This window comes from Salvia splendens, chromosome 10, assembly GCF_004379255.2.
Source record: "Salvia splendens isolate huo1 chromosome 10, SspV2, whole genome shotgun sequence".
Taxonomy (NCBI): Eukaryota; Viridiplantae; Streptophyta; class Magnoliopsida; order Lamiales; family Lamiaceae; genus Salvia; species Salvia splendens.
The window spans coordinates 12,316,458-12,336,522 of record NC_056041.1 but is presented as its reverse complement, the minus strand read 5'-3'; the positions used below and the strand labels follow the sequence as shown (position 1 = coordinate 12,336,522).

Sequence of the window (20,065 nt, the reverse complement as noted above, 5' to 3'; positions counted from 1 at the left end):
TTGGTGAAGTGGCCAATCCTTGTTGGCTGCAATTGAGAACATGACTCTTACGGTGTTGATTTTTGCCACAGGCGAGAAGGTCTCGTCATAATCGATTCCATAGGTCTGGGTATATCCCTTTGCTACAAGTCTGGCCTTGTATCTCTCCACTGTGGCATCTGGTCTTCTCTTTATCGTGAACACCCATCTACACCCAACAGTCTTCACTCCTTCGGGCAGCTTGCCTTTTACCCATGTATTGTTCCTCATTAGTGCTCTCATTTCCGTGATCATAGCATCCCTCCAATGCTTATGTTTCATTGCCTCCTCTGCCGATTGTGGAATCTTCTCGTCTTCATACAATGCCGCTTCAAAAGCTCTGGCCATCTTGGCCAGATTTCCTTGTACGAGGTTCGCTACCCCGTACCGACTCTTCTTTCCAACCTTTTCAGGAGAGTATCGTTTTGGTGGGACTCCTCTTGTAGTTCGATTTGGAAGAATGTATCTCCCAGTGTCACTATCCACCGTGTTATCCTCTTCGGGAACATCTGTACTCACATTATGGTTAGGGGAAACTGTACTTTCATCGGGATCAAGAATTACCTCGGATATCATTTGAGGAGGATCTGAGGGTGGATGAGATGACTCTGGTGGCGAGACTTGCTCGGCGGTAGTGACAACTGGTTCTGTTAGATCCTCAATCGAAGAGTTTGGAAGTGGCACCACCCAACTTAGGTAGTCCGATGAACTGCCTGGATCACTCTCCCCCTGACTACTAAGGTGGGTGTGGTAAAAGAATTCGGTTTTCTAAGAAATTACAATTCATGGTAGTAATGACCTTTTTTGTGTGGGGATCGAAACATCGGTATCCCTTCTGGTTAATCCCATATCCGACGAAGACACACTTGGTCGCACATGGTGATAGTTTGGTTCTCTCGTGTTTAGGGATATGCACATAGACAGTGCAGCCAAAGACTTTGGGTGAAAGGTTCAGGTGCTGGGGAATTTTGGTCATTTTGGATAGGATATCAAGCGGGGTTTTTGTGTTGAGAATTTTTGTAGGTAAACGGTTCATGAGGTACACGGCTGTGGCGATGGCTTCTGGCCAGAAATGTTTGGGTACTTTGGATTCGATCATAAGGGCCCGGGTAATTTCTAGGATCGTCCTATTCTTCCTTTCTGCTACCCCGTTTTGTTCTGGTGTATAGGCACATGATGTTTGGTGGATCATTCCTTTCTCTTTACAAAACTGGGTCATAGAACTATTAACAAACTCCCTCCCATTGTCTGACCTAATGGTTTTTATGGTGGTATGAAACTGTGTTTGGACCATTTTGAAGAACAAGATAAAATTTTCCACGACTTCAGACTTATGTTTCAAAAAATATATCCAAGTCATTCGAGTACAGTCATTAACAAAAATAACAAAGTAACGAAAATTTCCACCAACAATTGGAGCAGGGCCCCACACATCAGAATGTATCAAGGAAAAAATGGAATTCATACGAGTGTTGGTAGGTTTAAATGATTGTCTGTGGCTCTTGGCCAAAACACACGTTTCACAGGAAAAATCTTTAGGAATAGAAAGGTTCGGAAAAAGAAGTTTAAAATAACCTGGAGAAGGGTACCCTAGTCTTCGGTGCCACAGCCAAATTTCTTGTTTCGTGGACCCGTGAGCCAGCATCGCACTACCATGTTGAGCTATCTCGTCCACATAGTAGAGTCCTTGCTTCTCAGTGCCACGCCCAAGAATCCTCTTCGTCTGAATATCCTGTAATATGCAAAAGGTAGGGTGCATCAGAAGTGTACAATTCAAGTCCCTAGTCACATGACTTATGGACATCAATCTCTGAGACAGTGTCGGAACATGCAAACATTTTGACAATCGAAGAGTGGGAGATATATCAATGGTTCCCGACCCAACAACAGTGATTAATTCCCCGTTTGCAGTTCTAATATATGTATCAGTAACAACATCATAGCTACTAAAATCATTCCGGTCTGGGGACATTGTATCTGTAGCCCCACAATCAAAAATCCAACCTCGATTACTTTTTCTATCATCATGATAAACGTGAAATGCAGCAGAAATATTTTCTAGAGGTGCAAAGGGGTTTTTTGACAAAAAACTGCAAGTATTTGGGGCTTTTTTGGTTTTTATCAAAGTTTGGGGTCGGTTTTGACAAGTCACATAATCTGGGGGCCAGCAAGTAATAGCATGGGGGTCAATGTGTAATAAACGTTTCTTGTGGGGATTAAAATAGGAAGATAGATTGTAATTACTAGGGTTTTAAACCAAACCCTCTACCTCCAAGGGCGGCGCCGCTCCATTCCTCCTTCTCGGCGAAATTGCCGGCCCCCCGTACGCCGCCGCCGCCGGTTGAGGCTTGCACTCTCAGCGGTTGCCCCATTGTTGTTTCTCTATTTCCAGCCCCGTATTGCTTCTGTTGTCCGCGTTCGTCTACTCCGATGGCGAGCTTCGCCTGAGCTCTCTCCTTCTGTTTCTCCTCCCACCATTCCGGGTATCCAATTAGGAGGAAGCATTCCTCCTTGGTGTGTCTCGGTTTTCCGCAGTGAGAGCATATCAGCCGAGATTTATCCGGCCGGTGCGTGGCTGCGGCGGGGGTGAGGTGGTGCGCGGTAGTTGTGGCGCTGAGTTTGAGCGGCTAAACCATGTCCGATCCCCCCCAGATGATGACTCGGTTACTCCAGGAGCTCCTTCGGTTGGTGGAGAGGATGCCGGTGGCATGATATTTAGTCGAGCCGCCTCCTTCTTCACCATTCCGTAGGCGGCCTCGACTGATGGGGTTGGGTCCTCTTTCAGGATCTCTCGCCTGATGGAATCATATTCCTGATTTAGTCCCGTTAGGAACTTGATCAATCGCTTCTCGGTTGAATGCACTCGGAATTGGTCGATTCCTTTATCGCAGCAACTGATCGGCTGTTTTTGGCATCGATCGATGTTAATCCATAGCCCGTGGATTTTCCGGTAGTATGTTTCCAGATCCATGTTGCCTTGTTTGATGTATATTGCTTGTTCTTCTAGGTTGTAGATGAGGTACCGATCTGCTTTGTTCTCGAATGTTACCGCAAGGCTGTCCCATAGCGCTTTGGATGTTTGGTGGTGTGCAAAATCGGAGATGATATCGTCTTCGATATTGTCAACGATCCACAAGAACACTACCAAGTCGTTCTCTTCCCATTCGTCGAACCATTTACTCCCTGGGTTCGGCGGCTCGTTCCGGATGTATGAGTAGGCTCCTCGGCCTCCAATTTTCACTTTGATCAATTGTGACCAAAGGGGGTAATTTCTTCCATTCAACTTGAATGCAACAGTAATGCCCTTACTGTTTCTTAGGCTTGTAATCGGTTGTTCTGTGGTTGCCTTTGTCTCGTCTCCCTCTGACATTTTGATGCAGGATTGTGGTTTGCTCGGTTGGTTTTTGGCTGGAATAGGTCGGGAAAGGTATATTGGCTATGATGAAACGTTTCTGAGCCAAGGATTGATCTGCTCTGAGGCCATGTTTAAAGGATCGGTAATCTCGTATTGTATATTATTTTCAGATGATTACATTGTACATAGAGTACCAATATATAGGAGTAGGGATTGCTCTACAAGGTAAACCTAATTAACATAATTACAAATATTTCATATCTCCTAAAGAAGGTAAAAAGATAATTTGCCCATATCTTCCTCATGATATGGTGCGATCTTCTCCAACAATAAATATATCCATTTTTTATAAGGTGTTGGTCATATAAATACGTATGACGTATCTATTTTAAGGGTGAAATGAGAAAATGGCCTCTGGATATTTAAATATCTACCTAAAATCAGCGATGCATTTAGTGACAAACTTGTAGTTTTTTCTTTAGTTTTACAAAATGTACACAATTAAATAGATTTGGCAATTTACATTTTGGACTGGTTTGCCATTCAATGGATTTGCCACTTGCCAAATGGATGCACTGTCTTCTTTATTTGTCAATTTGATTATTTGCTTCATGCATGCAACTTTGAGCCTGTTTAAATAAATGGCAAATACTGGTAACATTTATCTCTTAAACCTTTACAACTGTTTAATATTTTTGTCTTGATATAAGTATATTAACAAGTCAAATTCTATTTTTTAAAGTAGTCAACTACACACGTTAAATTTTGTTTTATTATTTTTTCATTTTTTTTACTTAACTAACAAAACAAAATTCTCTCTATTTGGATATTGTTACTCTGCCCTCATCTATCTTCATTGTCAATATAATGTACTCGAGCAAAAATGGAGCACAAGTAAATTATGTAATTATAGCATGTATAAGCAATAAAGAGTATTAAGAATGGGGCAAGAGGCTGTGAATGTGCTTCATATTAAATTTAAGAACCCAAAAAATGGTGTAAAAGAGAGGGCCTGAGAATAGCGTGATTAGAGAAAATTAAGAATTGGGCAAGAAGGGGTTGTTGTAATCTCGAATAAAAAAAACCAAAAAATGGTGGAAGATAGAGGGATTAACAGAGAAGTACGTGGAGAGAGATTATGAAGTTGAGTTTATCAATTGAGAAAAAGGTAGGTAGGTGGAGCAGTGTTGACGGATGAAGAGAGGTTGATGTGTAAGTGAGGAAATAGATATTCTTAAGGACGGACGGTAAACAAAACCGCGAGAATAGATACACTCATTTGCCGCGAGAATAAGTAACATATACTCCTTATCAAACTAACAATTACGCAATGGTTTGATTGAAGATTGAAAATTGAAATTGCGAATGGTTGATTAATCCTCGGCGTCGCATCCGAGCTACAACCCTAAACCCCTCTTTCCTCACTAACGCTGCCGCACCGACATGGCGGCGATAACCAAACGCCTCCTCAATCTCCGCCCCTATCCTTGCCCCCTCCGCCAATTCTCATCCTCCTCCGACCCCGACGATCAATCTCAAACGCCTCCTTCAGCCTCAACGATGTCAAAGCCACCCTCCAAAATCGCCACCCTCCTCGCAGTCCGACGGACGACATGCGCCAGCGCCTCTCGGAGTTCCGCTCCCGCACCGCGCCGCCGCCGAGTTCCGTCGATTAATACGTTTCGCTGCACGAGCTCTACGAGAAGAACATCAAATCCAAGGGCGAAAACTCCGGCGATCCGTCTAGTATCAGTGCTGGTGACGGTAATCACTCACTCGAATCCATTCGCCCAAGCTTTGGAAGGAAGCCCTTTAATTCGTCGGCGATTTCGAATTTTACCAAGGGCTTGAGGGTGAAAGCTTCACTGGATGGGAGAGGAAAAGGTATGGGGTTTGGGAAGATTCATGACCGTTCGGAATTGGGGAAGAGGCTACAGGCGATGAGACCAGGGAAGCAGAAGGGGAAGTGGTTTTCGTTGCAGGAAATGAGCGAGAGGCTTGCTAAGGACAGGGAGGCCCAGCATGAGGAGATGGGGAATAGAACAGGACTCCCGCATGTGGTTGCAGATGGTCTTTTCAAAATACACAAGGACAGTCTCCAAAAGGAGAAACAGAAAGGGCCGCTTGGTTAGCAGTTTCTGTTCATTTTCTTTTGGTTTTGCTTAGTGTGCGTGATACTGATTGATTTTATTGCTTTTGTTTTTCTATTAAAAGTATTGCAGTTGATATTGTTAAGGTTTAATTTCGTAATTATACCTAAAAACTCATCTTTTTGGAATTTAATCATCCTTGTTCTTTGTGGAATTTGCTGGTTCTTAATTTCTTATGATGGAGTGAATTTCTATGTAGCATGTTCGTATGCTGTTGTATGAATACGTTTGATGTTGCTGTTTATTGGTATTGGAAAATAATTATGCCAACAGCCAACATCTAAAAATGCAAAGAATCAAGTGTTTTGCTTGGGATGAAAGGGTCTTGGTTTTCATAGAGCGAATGAGCATGGAAGTTGGGAAATAAGTCAACTGAGCAAGCAGTTGGGGTGGCTTTGGGATATTTTGGGAAAATATACAACTGAGTGCATTCGAAATCAGGATGAGTTGGGGAACTGCATTTACAATGATTGTGGAGTTTCATTTTCGTGTTGAGAATAATTTGTGAAAGAGAAATTTTGACTGAACCATAGTGGACATGCCCTCAGACCTCAGTGTCTGATTAATAACCAGCTGAAAAAGAAACTGCTGTCAGCAGTTAGTTATAAATATGATACATGTCAGATAACTCACAAATACACTTGTAAGTGACTGACAAAATCGATATGTTTTATAGTGTCCTCATCTATATTTGATTCCTTGATTTATACCTCACTTGCATGTGTTTCTCAGTTGCATGATAGTTGTCTTTTATTGTTTTGGGACTATCCAGGCTCAAGAGTTTTTCTTTTACAGGTCGTGGAAGGCTTCAAATTTTCTCAATAAACTTAAAAAATATACCTGCAATGCCTTATGATGCGCTAGCGATTGGCACATAGGGGAGTGGTTGCCCGGGTTTCTCGGCCTGGTATCCTGCACCTCGCGTTCATGATATCTACATTCAACTGTGCCCCGGAGACACGGTCGAAGCACGCCCGCCCAGTGCTCCATCGAATGCACTGAGAGAAGTAGCTCTAAGCTGAAACACAGGGGGTCATCTAAGAGCTATTTTCGGTATAGCAGATGTTGATCTTGTTGATGTCCCACCGAAAAGGGGGGTTTTCAGAGTGCTTAATAGCCCCCCTCTTCTTTTCTCAAGCAGTAAGAGGGCATGCCTTAAGCTTAAGGAAAGGACTCAGTCTCTGGGTTCAGTTAACAAATCTGCTGTCTAACATGTTGTTAGTGGTTAAACTATTGCAGTGAGTATTAATATTTTGGGTTCCATGGGTGTGGCCCTGGATGAGAAGATAGCAGGACCCCCAAAAGATCATTTAATTGAGAATGTAAGTTTTGTGTGATCTAATCTTGTTGCCATATTGGTAGCTCTTTTTGCCTGTCAAACCTTTTAAGGTGAATATTTCATGTGAAGTGCTTAGTCAAGTTTAAGTTAATACTAGACGAAAATTATTATAAAAGCTGTAGCAGTTCGAGATCTGTCCAATGGGTTTCTAAGCAGCCTTAATGTGTTTTTCATTCCATAATCCTTGTTAAGTTCGTATCTTTGTGTTTTTGTGCATGTCATTGTTGACCACAGTTTATTCACAATATATATTTTCCAAATTCACTGAGAATATTTTCTGAAAATCTGGAAAACTAGAATTATTGTTTTTTTGTCTGCTTGTTGTCATTACTATATTTTGGTGTCTGGCATTTTATTCAGTTACACAAGTGCATGTATTTCACCAAGAGGTTATTTTATTGAAAATGACAATGACCACTATCGCATAGTAGTTTGTCACTTCAAATTATGTATTGGAATTTAAACAAGTGTTTGTCATAAATGCCAAGCATCATGGGCTGCAATAGAAGACCCTCTGCGGTGGGATCCTATTGTACTCTCATGTACAATGAGAATGGCTTTACGAAAAGTAGATTTTTAATAAGCATTCGATTAATGATCAATTTTCTTATACTCCCTCCGTTCCAAGATAAGAAGCTAAAACTTTTCGGCACGGGATTTAAGAAAATGAGGTTTTGTTAGTAAAGTGGAAAGTGAATAAAGTAGAGAGAAAAAATAAGAGAGAATGCCAAAAAAGGAAATGGCTCACTTATCTTGGGACGTCCCAAAAAGGAATGTGAGTCGCTTATCTTGGGACGGAGGGAGTATAATGTTTTACGTTGTTGCAACTATATGCTTTATTCCTATATGCTTGTTGTCCCTTAAACCTATAGTCTCCTTAAAGAAAGATATGCTCACAATTGCAAGGTTACTCTTTGTATCACTCTTCCAGTTTGCTCGTAAGTTTTAGCACTGCCTCGTGTAAGCTGTGTGATACTAATACTACTTTTTTCATGGGACGCACAGTATTTTCATCCTGACAACATGTCATCTGCTGAGAAACTGAAGTTGGAGATTGAAAAAGTAAAAGATGAATTTAAAATGTCAGAGTCAGATTGTGGTTCCGCTCGTGTTCAAGGTAAAGCTGTTTGAACTCTTATTCACATGGAATATGCTTCATATTTCATGTAACACTTTTTTGTTTTCTCAATCAAAAAATTCCATTTCACGAAATGATTGAAAGTTACTTTTCATAGTTATAAGGCTCTAAGGTGGAGGTGATGAATTGCTCAAGTCCTTATTCCTTGTATTAGAATCTTCTTGTAACATTTACTGCTATTGGGGTTCACTATCATGCTCACATTCATTTTTATTGAAAGAATTATACTCCTAAAACTAAAACGACCCTCGTTCTTTTTCAGTGGCTCAATTGACAACACAGATTAAACATCTGTCAACTGTTTTACATAAAAAGGTTAGCATCTCTACCTACAAGGACACAACAAAGATTAAACATCTGTCAACTGTTTTACATAAAAAGGTTAGCATCTCTACCTACAAGGACACAACAAAGATTAAACATCTGTCAACTGTTTTACATAAAAAGGTTAGCATCTCTACCTACAAGGACACAACAAAGATTAAACATCTGTCAACTGTTTTACATAAAAAGGTTAGCATCTCTACCTACAAGGACACCACGGTTGTGGAATTAAAATGTCCTCAAGTTCTAGTATGGTGCTCTGATGTTTCCTGGAATATGAACTCATGATCACGTGCTACCGTGTGATTGTTCTAGGATAAGCATTCTACACGGGGCCTTCTAGCATTGGTTCAAAGGAGGAAGAAGCTGTTGAAATATCTCAGACGGACTGACTGGGACTCGTACTGCCTTGTTCTCTCGAAGCTTGGTCTCCGTGATAACCCTGATGTTAAAGCCTAGGCAACTGCTAATGAAAAGTGAGTTTTCAGGTTAGAAATTTCTGTTGTAGATTCAGCAGCGATTGCCTTGGTTTTATTTTTTGGCAACACTTAGTTGGAACAATAGAAATAATTTTGTTTTCTTTCTGGAAGCCTGAGATTTAGTCAACATGGATGTGGGGTATAATTTTTTCCCCTCAAATCTGGAAATTCTCAGTCCAATAATGTAAATTTTGTTATAGTTTCACACTTTGAAATTGATTATATATACAGTTTCCTTATTTATTTAGTGACCCAATATATCTATACTTGGTTTGAATAGAAGTACGAATATAACAAGACTTAAATAAAGGAGATTATTATCATACACTTATTGTAGATTCTTGGTTTCATATAACCCTCTTTAAAATGTTGCATCGTTGTAGATAATTTATTGTACCAACTTAAATAAAGGAGATTATTATCATACACTTATATAGTGTGTGTGTCCCTCAAGATTTAGATGCACTGAGAAAACATGATTTTTCATGATTAATTTTTAGATATGTAAGTGTAAGATTTGAATGATTGATGTGCTCGAATTATTACTTCCTTTTAAAAGGGCGTTTCTGTTTATACATATCTTATAAAGTGAACTTAATAAATTTTGAATAAAAGTAAAGTGCAAAACTTCCTCAGGTAATTAAGGACTTCATATGATAACAATAAATATTTTAATTTGTTCCTATTTTACGCGTATACCCAAATGATTAGAATCGGGATATCCAAACAAATCCCTATTTCATTTAATTACGCGTTACATTTAAGCAACCCTAACGTCTCTCTGCCTTCTATATCTCTCATCTTCAAATTGAGCAACCCTAACGGGTCTCTCTCTCCCTTCTATATCTCCCATCTTCAAATCGAGCCTCTCATCTTCAAATTGAGCAACCCTAACTAACGTCTCTCTCTCCCTTCTCTGCCATCGGAGTCTACACCACTGCTCTGTCCCGGGACCGATCGCCTCCAAATAGCGTTATTTTGTCTGGAAATAGGTAGTTCGTCTCAATCTCAAATTGTCTCCTTCCCCTCTTCTAAACCAGTCAAGAGAAGAAACTATACACAACATCTTTTTAACTCTCTTTGCCGCGTCCTTTCTTCAGTGTCGTCTCTGTAGCTCTAGCGTTTATTCTAGGCGTTTAGGTTGCTGCATGTTTCAGATCTCTAGTTAATTTGCTTGTTTTCTCTGTTTTTTATTTGGATTTCTGTCTTCTATGCCCCACCGATCTGCTCGTGGAATCTTGAAGTTTAATCTATGAATTCTGAATATCTTTGTATTTTTCTCGATATTTTGTTCAAAGAGATGCAATCTGTGATTTCTTTCTCTCTTTTCTTAATTTATTTTCAAATTTCTTCCAGATGACAGAAGCTCCACTTTTACATGACAGAATGACTAAAATAACAATATTTTTTAATTTAAAATTTGCAAACTTAAAAATCAAAACGAATTACATATTCATCTATTTCTCTTTATTTACTGTTTCTTTGAAAACAGATGTAATATGTGACTAAGAAGTTATTCTACTTGCTTGCATCTGCAGTTGGGTGTTTTGAAGGTAAGCACTTCTTATGATTTTCTATCTTCGTCTGCTTATTTTTCTTCTATTGTCTGGTGTCTTTACAATACTATGTAGCTTTCTTTTGAACAAATTATATTTGGATAGCCTCACTGATTTTCTTGTGTTAGCATTGTTCATCCTCCACTATGAGTTTTCTTATCTGAATAAAAAATAAGTGAAACAATGATAGATCTGAATTATACTAGTACATCACATGTACAATGATATTACATCCCAATTATAAATTGTGTCTAATTTTTCTTACTTGAGCTATTGCGAATGTGTGGTAGTCACTGCATTATTGACTTTAGTAGTAGTTAGATGGTGCTATAGTCATTGTGCGGTTTTTTTGTTGATTTTTTTTACTATTATTCAGATTATTTTTTTAATTTTGTTTTTGTAGATTTCTTCTATAGCTACACATTGTTTTTTTAGTTTTTTTTAATTCAGTTTTTTTATTGTGTTTTGGTATATTTCTTTACCAGCAATTCATGTTTTTATAGATTTTTTATTATTCGCATATTCTTTTTCGGTTTTGTTTTTTGTAGATTTCTTCTATAGCTACTCATTGTTTTTGTAGTTTTTTTTGGATTTGGATTTGGATTTGGATTTGGATTTTTTATTGTGTTTTTGTATATTTCTTTTACTGCAACTCATTGTTTTTATCGATTTTTTATTATTCAGGGTTTTTTTTCAATTTTGTTTTTTTTGATTTTTAATTATTTCAGATTAATTTTTTATTTTGTTTTTGTTGATTTTTAATTATTGAGATTTTTTATTAATTTTGTTTTTGTAGATTTCTTCTATAGCTTCTCATTGTTTTTGTAGTTTTATTTTGGATTTAGACTTTTTTATTTTGTTTTTGAATACTATTTGTTTCTTTTATAGCAATTCATTGTTTTGTTAGATTCTTTATTATTCAGTTTTTTTATTTTGTTTTTATTCATTTTTTATTATTTCAGATTATTTGTTGATATGTTATTATTCAGATTTTTTTGGATTTCTTTCATAGCTACTTAATTTTTTTTGATTTTTTATTATTCAGATTTGTTATTATTAGATTTTTTTGTTCGATTTTTTTTCCATTTTATTTTTGTAGATTTATTCTATTGCTACTAATTTTTTTTGTAGTTTTTTTTGGATTTGGATTTGGATTTGGATTTTTTGTTGTGTTTTTGTATATTACTTTTAGAGCAATTAATTGTTTTTATGGGTTTTTTATTATTCAGATTTTTTTTGTTGATTTTTCAATATTTCAGATTACTTTTTGATTTTGTTTTTGTTGTATTTTATTATTCAGATTTTTTTAATATTTTGTTTATGTGGATTTCTTCTATAGCTACTCATTGTTCTAATAGATTTTTTATTATTCAGATTTTTATGTTCGATTTTTTTTTGTTGATTCTTTATTATTCAGATTTTATTTTGATTTTGTTTTGTAGATTTATTCTATAGCTACTCATTGTTTTTGTAGTTTTTTATGGATTTGGACTTTTTTATTGTGTTTTTGTTTGTATACTATTTCTTTTATAGCAATTCATTGTTTTGTATAGATTCTTTATTATACGGGTTTTTTTCGATTTTGTTTTTGTTGATTTTTCAATATTTCAGATTACTTTCTGATTTTTTTGTTGATTTTTTATTATTCAGATTATTTTTTAAAACTTTGTTTTTGTGTATGTCTTCTATGTACTGTTTTTATAGATTTTTTATTTTTATTATTCAGATTTTTATGTTTGATTTTGTTTTTGTTGATTTTTTATTATTTTTGTAGATTTCTTCTATAGCTACTCATTGTTTTTGTAGTTTTTTTTGGATTTGGACTTTTTTTTATTATGGTTTTGTATACACTATTTCTTTTACAGCATATTCATTGTTTTTGTTGTATTTTATTATTCATATTTTCTTATAGCTACTCATTGTTTTTATAGATTTTTTATTAGTAAGAGTTTCATGTTCGATTTTTTTTGTTGATTCTTTATAATTCAGATTTTATTTTGATTTTGTTTTTTGATTTTTTATTATTTAGATTTTTTTCGATTTTGATTTTGTAGATTTATTCTATTGCTACTCATTGTTTTTGTAGTTTTTTTGGATTTGGCCTTTTTTGTAGTATTTATTGTATACTATTTCTTTTATAGCAATTCATTGTTTTAATAGATTCTTTTATTATTCAGGTTTTTTTTAAATTTTGTTTTTGTTCATTTTTATTATTTCAGATTATTTGATGATTTTTTATTATTTGGATTTCTTTCATAGCTACTTATTTTTTTAGATTTTTTATTATTCAGATTTTTTTGTTTGATTTTGTTTTTTTAAATTCCTTATTATTCAGATTTTTTTTCCATTTTATTTTTGTAGATGTATTCTATAACTACTCATTTTTTGTATTTTTGTTGTATATTTCTTTTGCAGCAATTTATTGTTTTATAGATTTTTTATTATTCAGGGTTTTTTTTTTAATATTGTTTTTGTTGATTTTTCAATTTTTCAGATTACTTAAAATTTTGTTTTTGTGTATTTCTACTGTAGCTACTCATTGTTTTTATAGATTTTTTATTTTTATTATTCAGATTTTATTATTCAGATTTTGCAGCAATTTTGTTTTTTGTGTATTTCGATTTTGTTTTTGTTGATTCTTTATTATTCAGATTTTATTTTTATTTTTTATTTTTTATTATTCAGATTTTTTTATTTTGTTTTTTGTAGATTTCTTCTATAGCTACTTTTTTTTGGATTTGGACTTTTTATAATGTTTTTGTATACTATTTCTTTTATAGCAATTCATTGTTTTTATAGATTTTTTATTATTCAGATTTTTGTTTTTGGATTTCTTTCATAGGCCATAGCGACTTATTTTTTATTAGATTTTTATAGATTTTTTATTTTTATTATTCAGATTTTTTTTCGATTTTGTTTTTGTAGTTTTTTTTGGATTTGGATTTGGATTTTTTATTGTGTGTTTGTATATTTCTTTTACAGCAATTCATTGTTTTAATAGATTTTTTTTTATTCAGGTTTTTTATTTTTTTTTGTTTTTGTTGATTTTTCAATATTTCAGATTACTTTTTTTATTTTGTTTTGTTGTATTTTTTATTATTCAGGTTTTTTATTTTGTTTTTGTTGATTTTTCAATATTCCAGATTACTTTTTTATTTTGTTGTTGTATTTTTTATTATTCAGCTTTTTTTATTTTGTTTTTGTAGTTTTATTTGGATTTGGATTTTATTATTGTGTTTTTTTTTATATTTCTTTTACAGCATTTCATTGTTTTTCTATATTTTTTGGCTGTTAATATTTTTATTTTACACCATAATCTGTAGTCACAATTAATATAATAAAATATATTGACTTATAGCATAAAAATGTCATTTATACACAATACCTAACCTGTTTTCTTAATTTTTGTCTCTTAACAAGTGATCCAAACGTGGTAAGGTAAATATATTTCAGGAGGTTACCATTTTGATCCAGGATTTGGCGACGGAGCTAATAATTGGATGATCATGTTAATAGTTTGACTTATTTTAATTTGATGATTTATTTTGTAAAATAAAAGTTCCCTGTTTTCAATTAATTATGAAGTTTTATTATTTTGTTAGGGTGGAGGATGGTGTTGCCATTATAGAATTGGGCAATTTTTTCAGGAATTTTAGGTTCAGATCAGTCAGTTAATCCAGGTACCAGACTATTGCAAATTTTTAATTTTATTGAGATTTGAAATTAGAGTTAATTCTGGATAATCATGAAATTTGATCAAATTATGTTTCGTCCCGCAATTTTGTTCTCATATACTATCTTGTTATAAAGTTTTTTGAAGAAATTGTACGTCAAAAAAATCAGATTGGACGTCACAGTCGATTATTCATAATGAAACGACATTGTTTGATAGAAAATATGAGCAATATAATTGAGAACAAATCCAAACTTCTTGATTTTTATAGTTGATTTGTCTTTACCTAAATGTTGATTAAATTAAATTTACAGGCTATTCTTGCCGGTGGTTCGGCTGGTGCACTAGCTGCTATATTACATTGTGATCGGTACTGAGCACTTATACCTAAGAGAGTGAAATGTTTGTCGGATTCTGGTTTCTTCATTCGAGCTTGAGATTTTCAATCTGAATTTATTTGCTCAAATTGTTGAAAAGTCATTAAAATTTGGATTTGTTTGCAAGACAAATTTTTTTTGTTGCAATTGACTAATAAATCATACATTTGTGTCACTGATGGTGTAATTGTCATTTTTCAGTGAATACCAAAAACAATGATGCACGAGTTTAAAACAATTACAATACATGTTTATGAGTCCAAATTTTTCCTCATTTTTAAATGCGGACAAATCCAAACTTTATAGGCTTCCGTCTGATATTTGGCTACAGGACGAACAACATTTTAATTAAATTTCATGTTTTTTGGGTAAATTGCTTGGACTATAGTCATAGTTTGTATATACTTATATTGGCTGACATCATTAAACTTTTTTGTGTTTATCTAAAAACAGAAAGGACTTACCTGGTGCCAACATAAGAGAAGGGGTTTCACACACATGGATGTAGTATTGTTTATATTAAGAGTTAAAAGACAATTACAATGTTTTGCAGTGCCTATTTCCAGAATATGTTGTTGGAGATGTTCAGACACCAATCTTATTAAACCCCATTTTTGATACATTTCAGGTAAATCTTAGTATAATAGAACAAATATGTGAAGAATTAAAGAAATATTTGGGTTAAACAATTTTATTTTTTGTCACATAAATTACATCAGCTACACCAAATCCTCCTGAGCTTGATGGGTGGAACACACTACTTGCACCAATAATTCACTTGATTCATCTCATCCTCCTTATCCTGATCTCACTAGATGCACACCATCCCAAATGCAACTTGTAAAAGGTGGAGTAGTATTTTTAATTCCTTACAAAATTATAGTAATATTATACTATGATACAAAATTTAAATGAATTCTGATTTATGTCAAATTTAATTACAGGGCTCTTTTTTTAAGCTCTTGCTATGCTCATTGTTTTGTTCATAATAGAAATAATATTGTTTTCTTTCTGGTCAACATTGATGTCGTGTTTATGTTTGAAAAATTGTTTATAAATTTGAATGGAAATAAAAGAGCAGAAAGCATTGGAGTACTAATTTCTCATTAGCAGCACTAAGAAAATAGTTCTTCTTGAAGAAGAAAATATGGTCTGGCTGGCCCAAAACGCTCAGCCCTACACAATTATTCGACTTTGCAAACCAAAACTAAGTTAACTGCAGAACAGAATTGCAATGCGGTAATTAAGCTCGCACCAAAACTATGAATCAACTCTACCTCTCTATTCCCTTTTATTCCACCATATCAACTCTACTCTCCCTCTCTGACTTGCTCTCTAAACTGTGTAGTTCTGTTGTATCGTATCGATGTCTAGGCCCTTGAGCTTCACCACCGACTCAACGTGCCCCTTCAGGGTGTGTAGCTCCCTGAGTCTGATATTCAGTCCAAGGAAATTTATCTTGTCAATGTTGAGCTTCATAAGTAGTATATGTTATTCAATTAGTTATTCAAAAGCTAGCCTTACCTTGCAACTTCAGCACGTTTCTTGGCCTGCTCAGCTATCTCGGAGAGTTCTCTATAGTTGTTGCTGTTTTCTTTGTATGCGTCGGAGCTCTCAGGAGCTTGGAGGCCGTGGAGTGTGCGTTGAGCCATTGCCCACTGCGCTTCCCTTTCACCCTTGCCGTAGTCCTTCTTTGACGTGAAGGCCGTCTGCACACCAATTTAACTTAGTTAATGTGTCTTGAAGAAAGTGAGAGGGAATAAGGATAAAAATACCCTATTATCAATCATGTTCTTCCAAGCCTTGCCGCTGAGAGCATATCTGATGATGAATTTGAATAAATCGAGAGGGATGTAGAAGATGATGCTGTATACCCATATCACACCCGCCCAACCCCACCCGATGCCCTTGATTCTTGCAAACTCCCAGTTTGCATACACAGCAATCAAAGTTGCGATCTGTGTGATGATCATAACAAAAAAACAAGCAGTGTTTATGTTTTTGAATGGCAATATATAGTTTGAAGTAAGTGACTTACCAACTGAGCTACTAGGAAAGCAAACACTAGGAGAAGACCGGGCCGTTCTATGTAGGACCAGCTTCTTGATCGTGTCACGAAGATGAGAGCCTGACTCACAATACTCACTTGAAGGTACACAGCAGAGTTAAGCTCATGGTAGTGGTCCTTAATTGGCCTCACACCAAATTTGTCCTGAAACAAGATTATAATATTGTGAGTTTGCATGATTGTAAGAGAGAATATGATGATAATAGTGCATTACCGTGAAGAAACTAGATTCTTGAACAGCCCAGAAGAAAACAACAGTCATCACTGCAAGGTAAGTGCCAAATACAATTCCAGTGGCGAAAATCTCCCTCAGCTTCCATGAGTCGGGCATGGGGGATGGCTTTACCTTGTCCTTAGAAATGGTCATGATAGTTCCGTCATTGAGGATTGCGATGACTAGAACCATGAAGGGTGAGAAATCAAATTTCCAGATGAGTGCAAGAAGCATGAAACCAAGCACGACACGGATGGTAATGGAAACTGCATATATTGTGTAGTTCTTCATCCTCTGGAAGATGGCCCTGCTTGTCAGTACAGCACTCACAATGACACTCAATCCCGGCTCAGTCAATACTATGTCTGATGCACCTCGGGCAGCATCAGTGGCATCAGCCACTGCAATGCCGATGTCTGCCTTCTTTAGAGCTGGGGCATCATTGACTCCATCTCCTGTCATTCCACAAATATGCTTCCTCTCTTGTAACTTCTTCACAATCTCGTATTTATGCTCTGTGGACATAATTGAATTAAAGAGTTAGTACATGATAGCTTGCTTAGAGAGCGAGCACACATAAAAAAATCAACAAATTATTGGGCAAACCAGGAAAGACTCCTGCAAAGCCATCAGCCTTCTCAATCAACTCTTCAACAGAATAGCTGGCAATTGTTTCATCCTTATGCTGCCCGAGAAGTGAGGACGAAGGATACATGTTCGTTCCCATTCCAAGCCTTCGACCAGTCTCCTTGGCAATAGCGAGCTGATCTCCAGTAATCATCTTAACATTGACACCAAGATGAAGAGCACGCTTGATTGTCTCGCCACTGTCATGCCTCGGAGGATCAAAGAGTGGCAAGAGACCTGTAAACACCCATGGGGTGCCAGCACCCTCCTTTGTCTTCTCTGGTATGGTCTGACAAATTAATCACCAGTCAGATCCTTCTAAGGTTTTAAACTTCATATCAACTATACATCTTCTTTAGACCACAAAGATTTACCTGCTCACAAACAGCCAAAGAACGAAGTCCACGATCAGCAAACTTGTCAATGATGGACAGAGCTTTCTTCTTTACGTCTTCCCTCAGGTTGCAGAGCTCAATGATCTAGGAAAATACATTAGGCAAAAGATTAAGCCAATATAAAACCAAAACATTGGTGATTCTTGTCAACCAAATAACAAGATTAATTACCTGCTCAGGAGCTCCTTTGCTCACTCTATGCCAATCTCCACTACTATCAATATAAGTAATAGCGGTACGCTTCTCCACGGGATTAAATGGAAGGAAATGCACTTCAGTGATCCCTGCTCTTGCCTCTTTGGGATCAGCCAACATTCCGACAATGCAAGCATCAATTGCATCCTGATTCTCCACCCTCGATGCTCTAGCTCCCTGGAGGATCACATGATCTTTGTCGGCGTCTTTTGAAAATACCTTCACCAAAGTTGTTGTAGTTAGAGCATTGTATGTCAATCCAAGAGATTCATGAGATTTAATGAATATGAACCAACCTCAATCAGATTTTTGTCAACGGTGAGCTTGTTTAGAGTGAGGGTCCCAGTTTTGTCACTGCAGAGAACATCCATCCCGGCCATTTCTTCAATGGCTGTCATCCTCTTAGTGATAGCACCCTGCTGTGACAATCTGTGGGATCCTATGGCCATGGTTACAGACAACACTGTTGGCATGGCAATCGGAATGCCTCCAATGAGAAGGACCAACAGATTGTCAATTCCACTCCTGTACTTCCTATGTTGAATTGGGTACATGACTACAATCTCAATTATGATTCCAACGGCAATGGAGCAGATGCAGAAGTTACCAATGGCAGTAAGCACCTAAGCCGAACACTCAAAATTTAGATACATCATAGGTAGCCTAGTGCTAATAAGATGGTTAGGAATGCACAACCTTTTGGAAGTGACCGACATTCTGAGTGCTGTCAACAAGATGTGCTGCTTTACCAAAGAAAGAATAGATTCCTGTGGCAATGACAACAGCCTCAATTTCACCTTGTTTGCAGGTGGAACCAGAAAACACTCCACTCCCGGGGTTCTTAGTCACTGGCAGTGATTCACCAGTGAGAGCGGATTGATCAATCTTTAAAGCATCGCCTTCTAGAAGACGTGCATCAGCTGGGACAATGTCTCCCAACTTGATGCTAATTATGTCTCCGGGGACAAGGATGGCGGCTTCTTGCTCACTCCATTTCCCATCTCTCAATAACTTCATTTGAGTATCAAAATAAGGTCTTCTACAATTAAGATGACACATACATCCTTTCAACTAAACCAAAGAAATCTGAAATATGCAGATTACCTTTGTCTTGGGTGCAAGACCAGCCATGAGCGCAGCTGCAGCATTGCCTGCATTGTTTTCCTCGACGAAACTAATGGTGGAATTGATGATCAACAACGACATAATTCCAACAAAATCTTGCCAATCTGGTGGTTTGCCCTGAAAACAAAACAACATCGAGTCAACAAATGACATCACATTATTCACAATCTAATAGTAGTAGTTTGTAGATAAGGTATTAATTACATCTCCATTGGCCAAAACAATGGCCATGATAGCAGCAATCTCCATAACCCATGAAAGGGGATTCCACATAAACCCCAAGAATAGCAGAAATTTGCTCTCTGTCTTCTCTTCCAGCTTGTTCGGCCCAAACACTTCGAGCCTGCTTTCGGCCTCCTTTGATGTCAATCCATCCCTCGAAGAGTGTAGATGACTAAACACTTCCTCCAAAGGTAAGTTTTCCTGAAATCCCCCCAAAAGAATTGACAGATTTCAACTGGAAAAATAAAAGGAGAGAAAGAAATAACAATGCCTATAGTAGTTTTAAATAGAATAAAACACTCCCGATTATGATTAGTATTAAACTTGTTTCAAACACACAAACACTCTCATCACATAATTATAAACTCAAAGCGAGATAATGCAAATAGATTGGGGGAAGTTAACTGAAAAAAAGTGCCAAAATTTACTACTAATAGGATAAAAAAATACAACCGATTTTATACATAATCAGATTTTCAGAAAGGTGCTCATTGTCTAAACGCAATACAAACTGAAATACATAGCCTTCAACAAATCGAAATCCAAATTCAATTGAAAATATGACGAGAGTTTCGGTATCTGGAAATACAGCGGTGAAGATCGAAATATCTGACAATTCAAAATGAAAAAACATAAACATTACCAGATCAACGCTCTCATTCTTGATGTCCTGCAAATTAACGGCTGCCATGTTTTCGATGGATCTAGCAGATCAACGCCGCGATCTATCTGAATCTCTGTCCAGAACTCAAATCAAATTCGTTCATCGAAAAAAGAAAGCAATTAAATTAGAGTTTATTTGATTATATC

At 36.3% G+C, this 20,065-nt stretch overlaps 2 protein-coding genes across 2 annotated transcripts; one reads left to right on the top strand and one right to left on the bottom strand.

Moving 5' to 3' along the window:
- The first annotated feature begins 5,259 nt into the window (after nucleotides 1-5,259).
- LOC121752617 lies at nucleotides 5,260-15,367 on the top strand. Its single transcript, XM_042147737.1, has 9 exons — nucleotides 5,260-5,500; nucleotides 6,553-6,663; nucleotides 6,763-6,845; nucleotides 7,868-7,979; nucleotides 8,263-8,513; nucleotides 8,640-8,812; nucleotides 10,296-10,356; nucleotides 13,962-14,039; nucleotides 14,347-15,367. The coding sequence occupies exons 1-6, from the start codon at nucleotides 5,260-5,262 to the stop codon at nucleotides 8,781-8,783; spliced, it is 942 nt and encodes a 313-aa protein (XP_042003671.1). The 3' UTR covers nucleotides 8,784-8,812; nucleotides 10,296-10,356; nucleotides 13,962-14,039; nucleotides 14,347-15,367.
- Nucleotides 15,368-15,521: 154 nt separating this feature from the next.
- On the bottom strand, nucleotides 15,522-20,065 carry LOC121753157 (plasma membrane ATPase 4-like). Its single transcript, XM_042148355.1, has 13 exons — nucleotides 19,899-20,065; nucleotides 19,238-19,456; nucleotides 19,013-19,150; nucleotides 18,605-18,919; nucleotides 18,205-18,531; nucleotides 17,885-18,127; nucleotides 17,693-17,797; nucleotides 17,298-17,607; nucleotides 16,692-17,206; nucleotides 16,448-16,621; nucleotides 16,185-16,367; nucleotides 15,934-16,118; nucleotides 15,522-15,841 (listed from the first exon to the last, which is right to left on the bottom strand). Exons 1-13 carry the CDS (start codon nucleotides 19,944-19,946, stop codon nucleotides 15,745-15,747), a joined length of 2,859 nt encoding a protein of 952 aa, XP_042004289.1. The 5' UTR covers nucleotides 19,947-20,065; the 3' UTR covers nucleotides 15,522-15,744.

Coding starts and splice junctions, on each gene's coding strand:
- LOC121753157 (XM_042148355.1), bottom strand. CDS start 19,946: ATGGCAGCCGTTAATTTGCAGGACATCAAGAATGAGAGCGTTGATCTG. Junction 18,128..18,204: donor TTGACAAAAATCTGATTGAG/GTTGGTTCATAT, acceptor ACTTTGGTGAAG/GTATTTTCAAAAGACGCCGA. Junction 16,119..16,184: donor AGAACATGATTGATAATAGG/GTATTTTTATCC, acceptor ATTGGTGTGCAG/ACGGCCTTCACGTCAAAGAA.
- LOC121752617 (XM_042147737.1), top strand. CDS start 5,260: ATGGGGTTTGGGAAGATTCATGACCGTTCGGAATTGGGGAAGAGGCTA. Junction 6,664..6,762: donor CCCTCTTCTTTTCTCAAGCA/GTAAGAGGGCAT, acceptor AAACTATTGCAG/TGAGTATTAATATTTTGGGT. Junction 6,846..7,867: donor AAGATCATTTAATTGAGAAT/GTAAGTTTTGTG, acceptor TGGGACGCACAG/TATTTTCATCCTGACAACAT.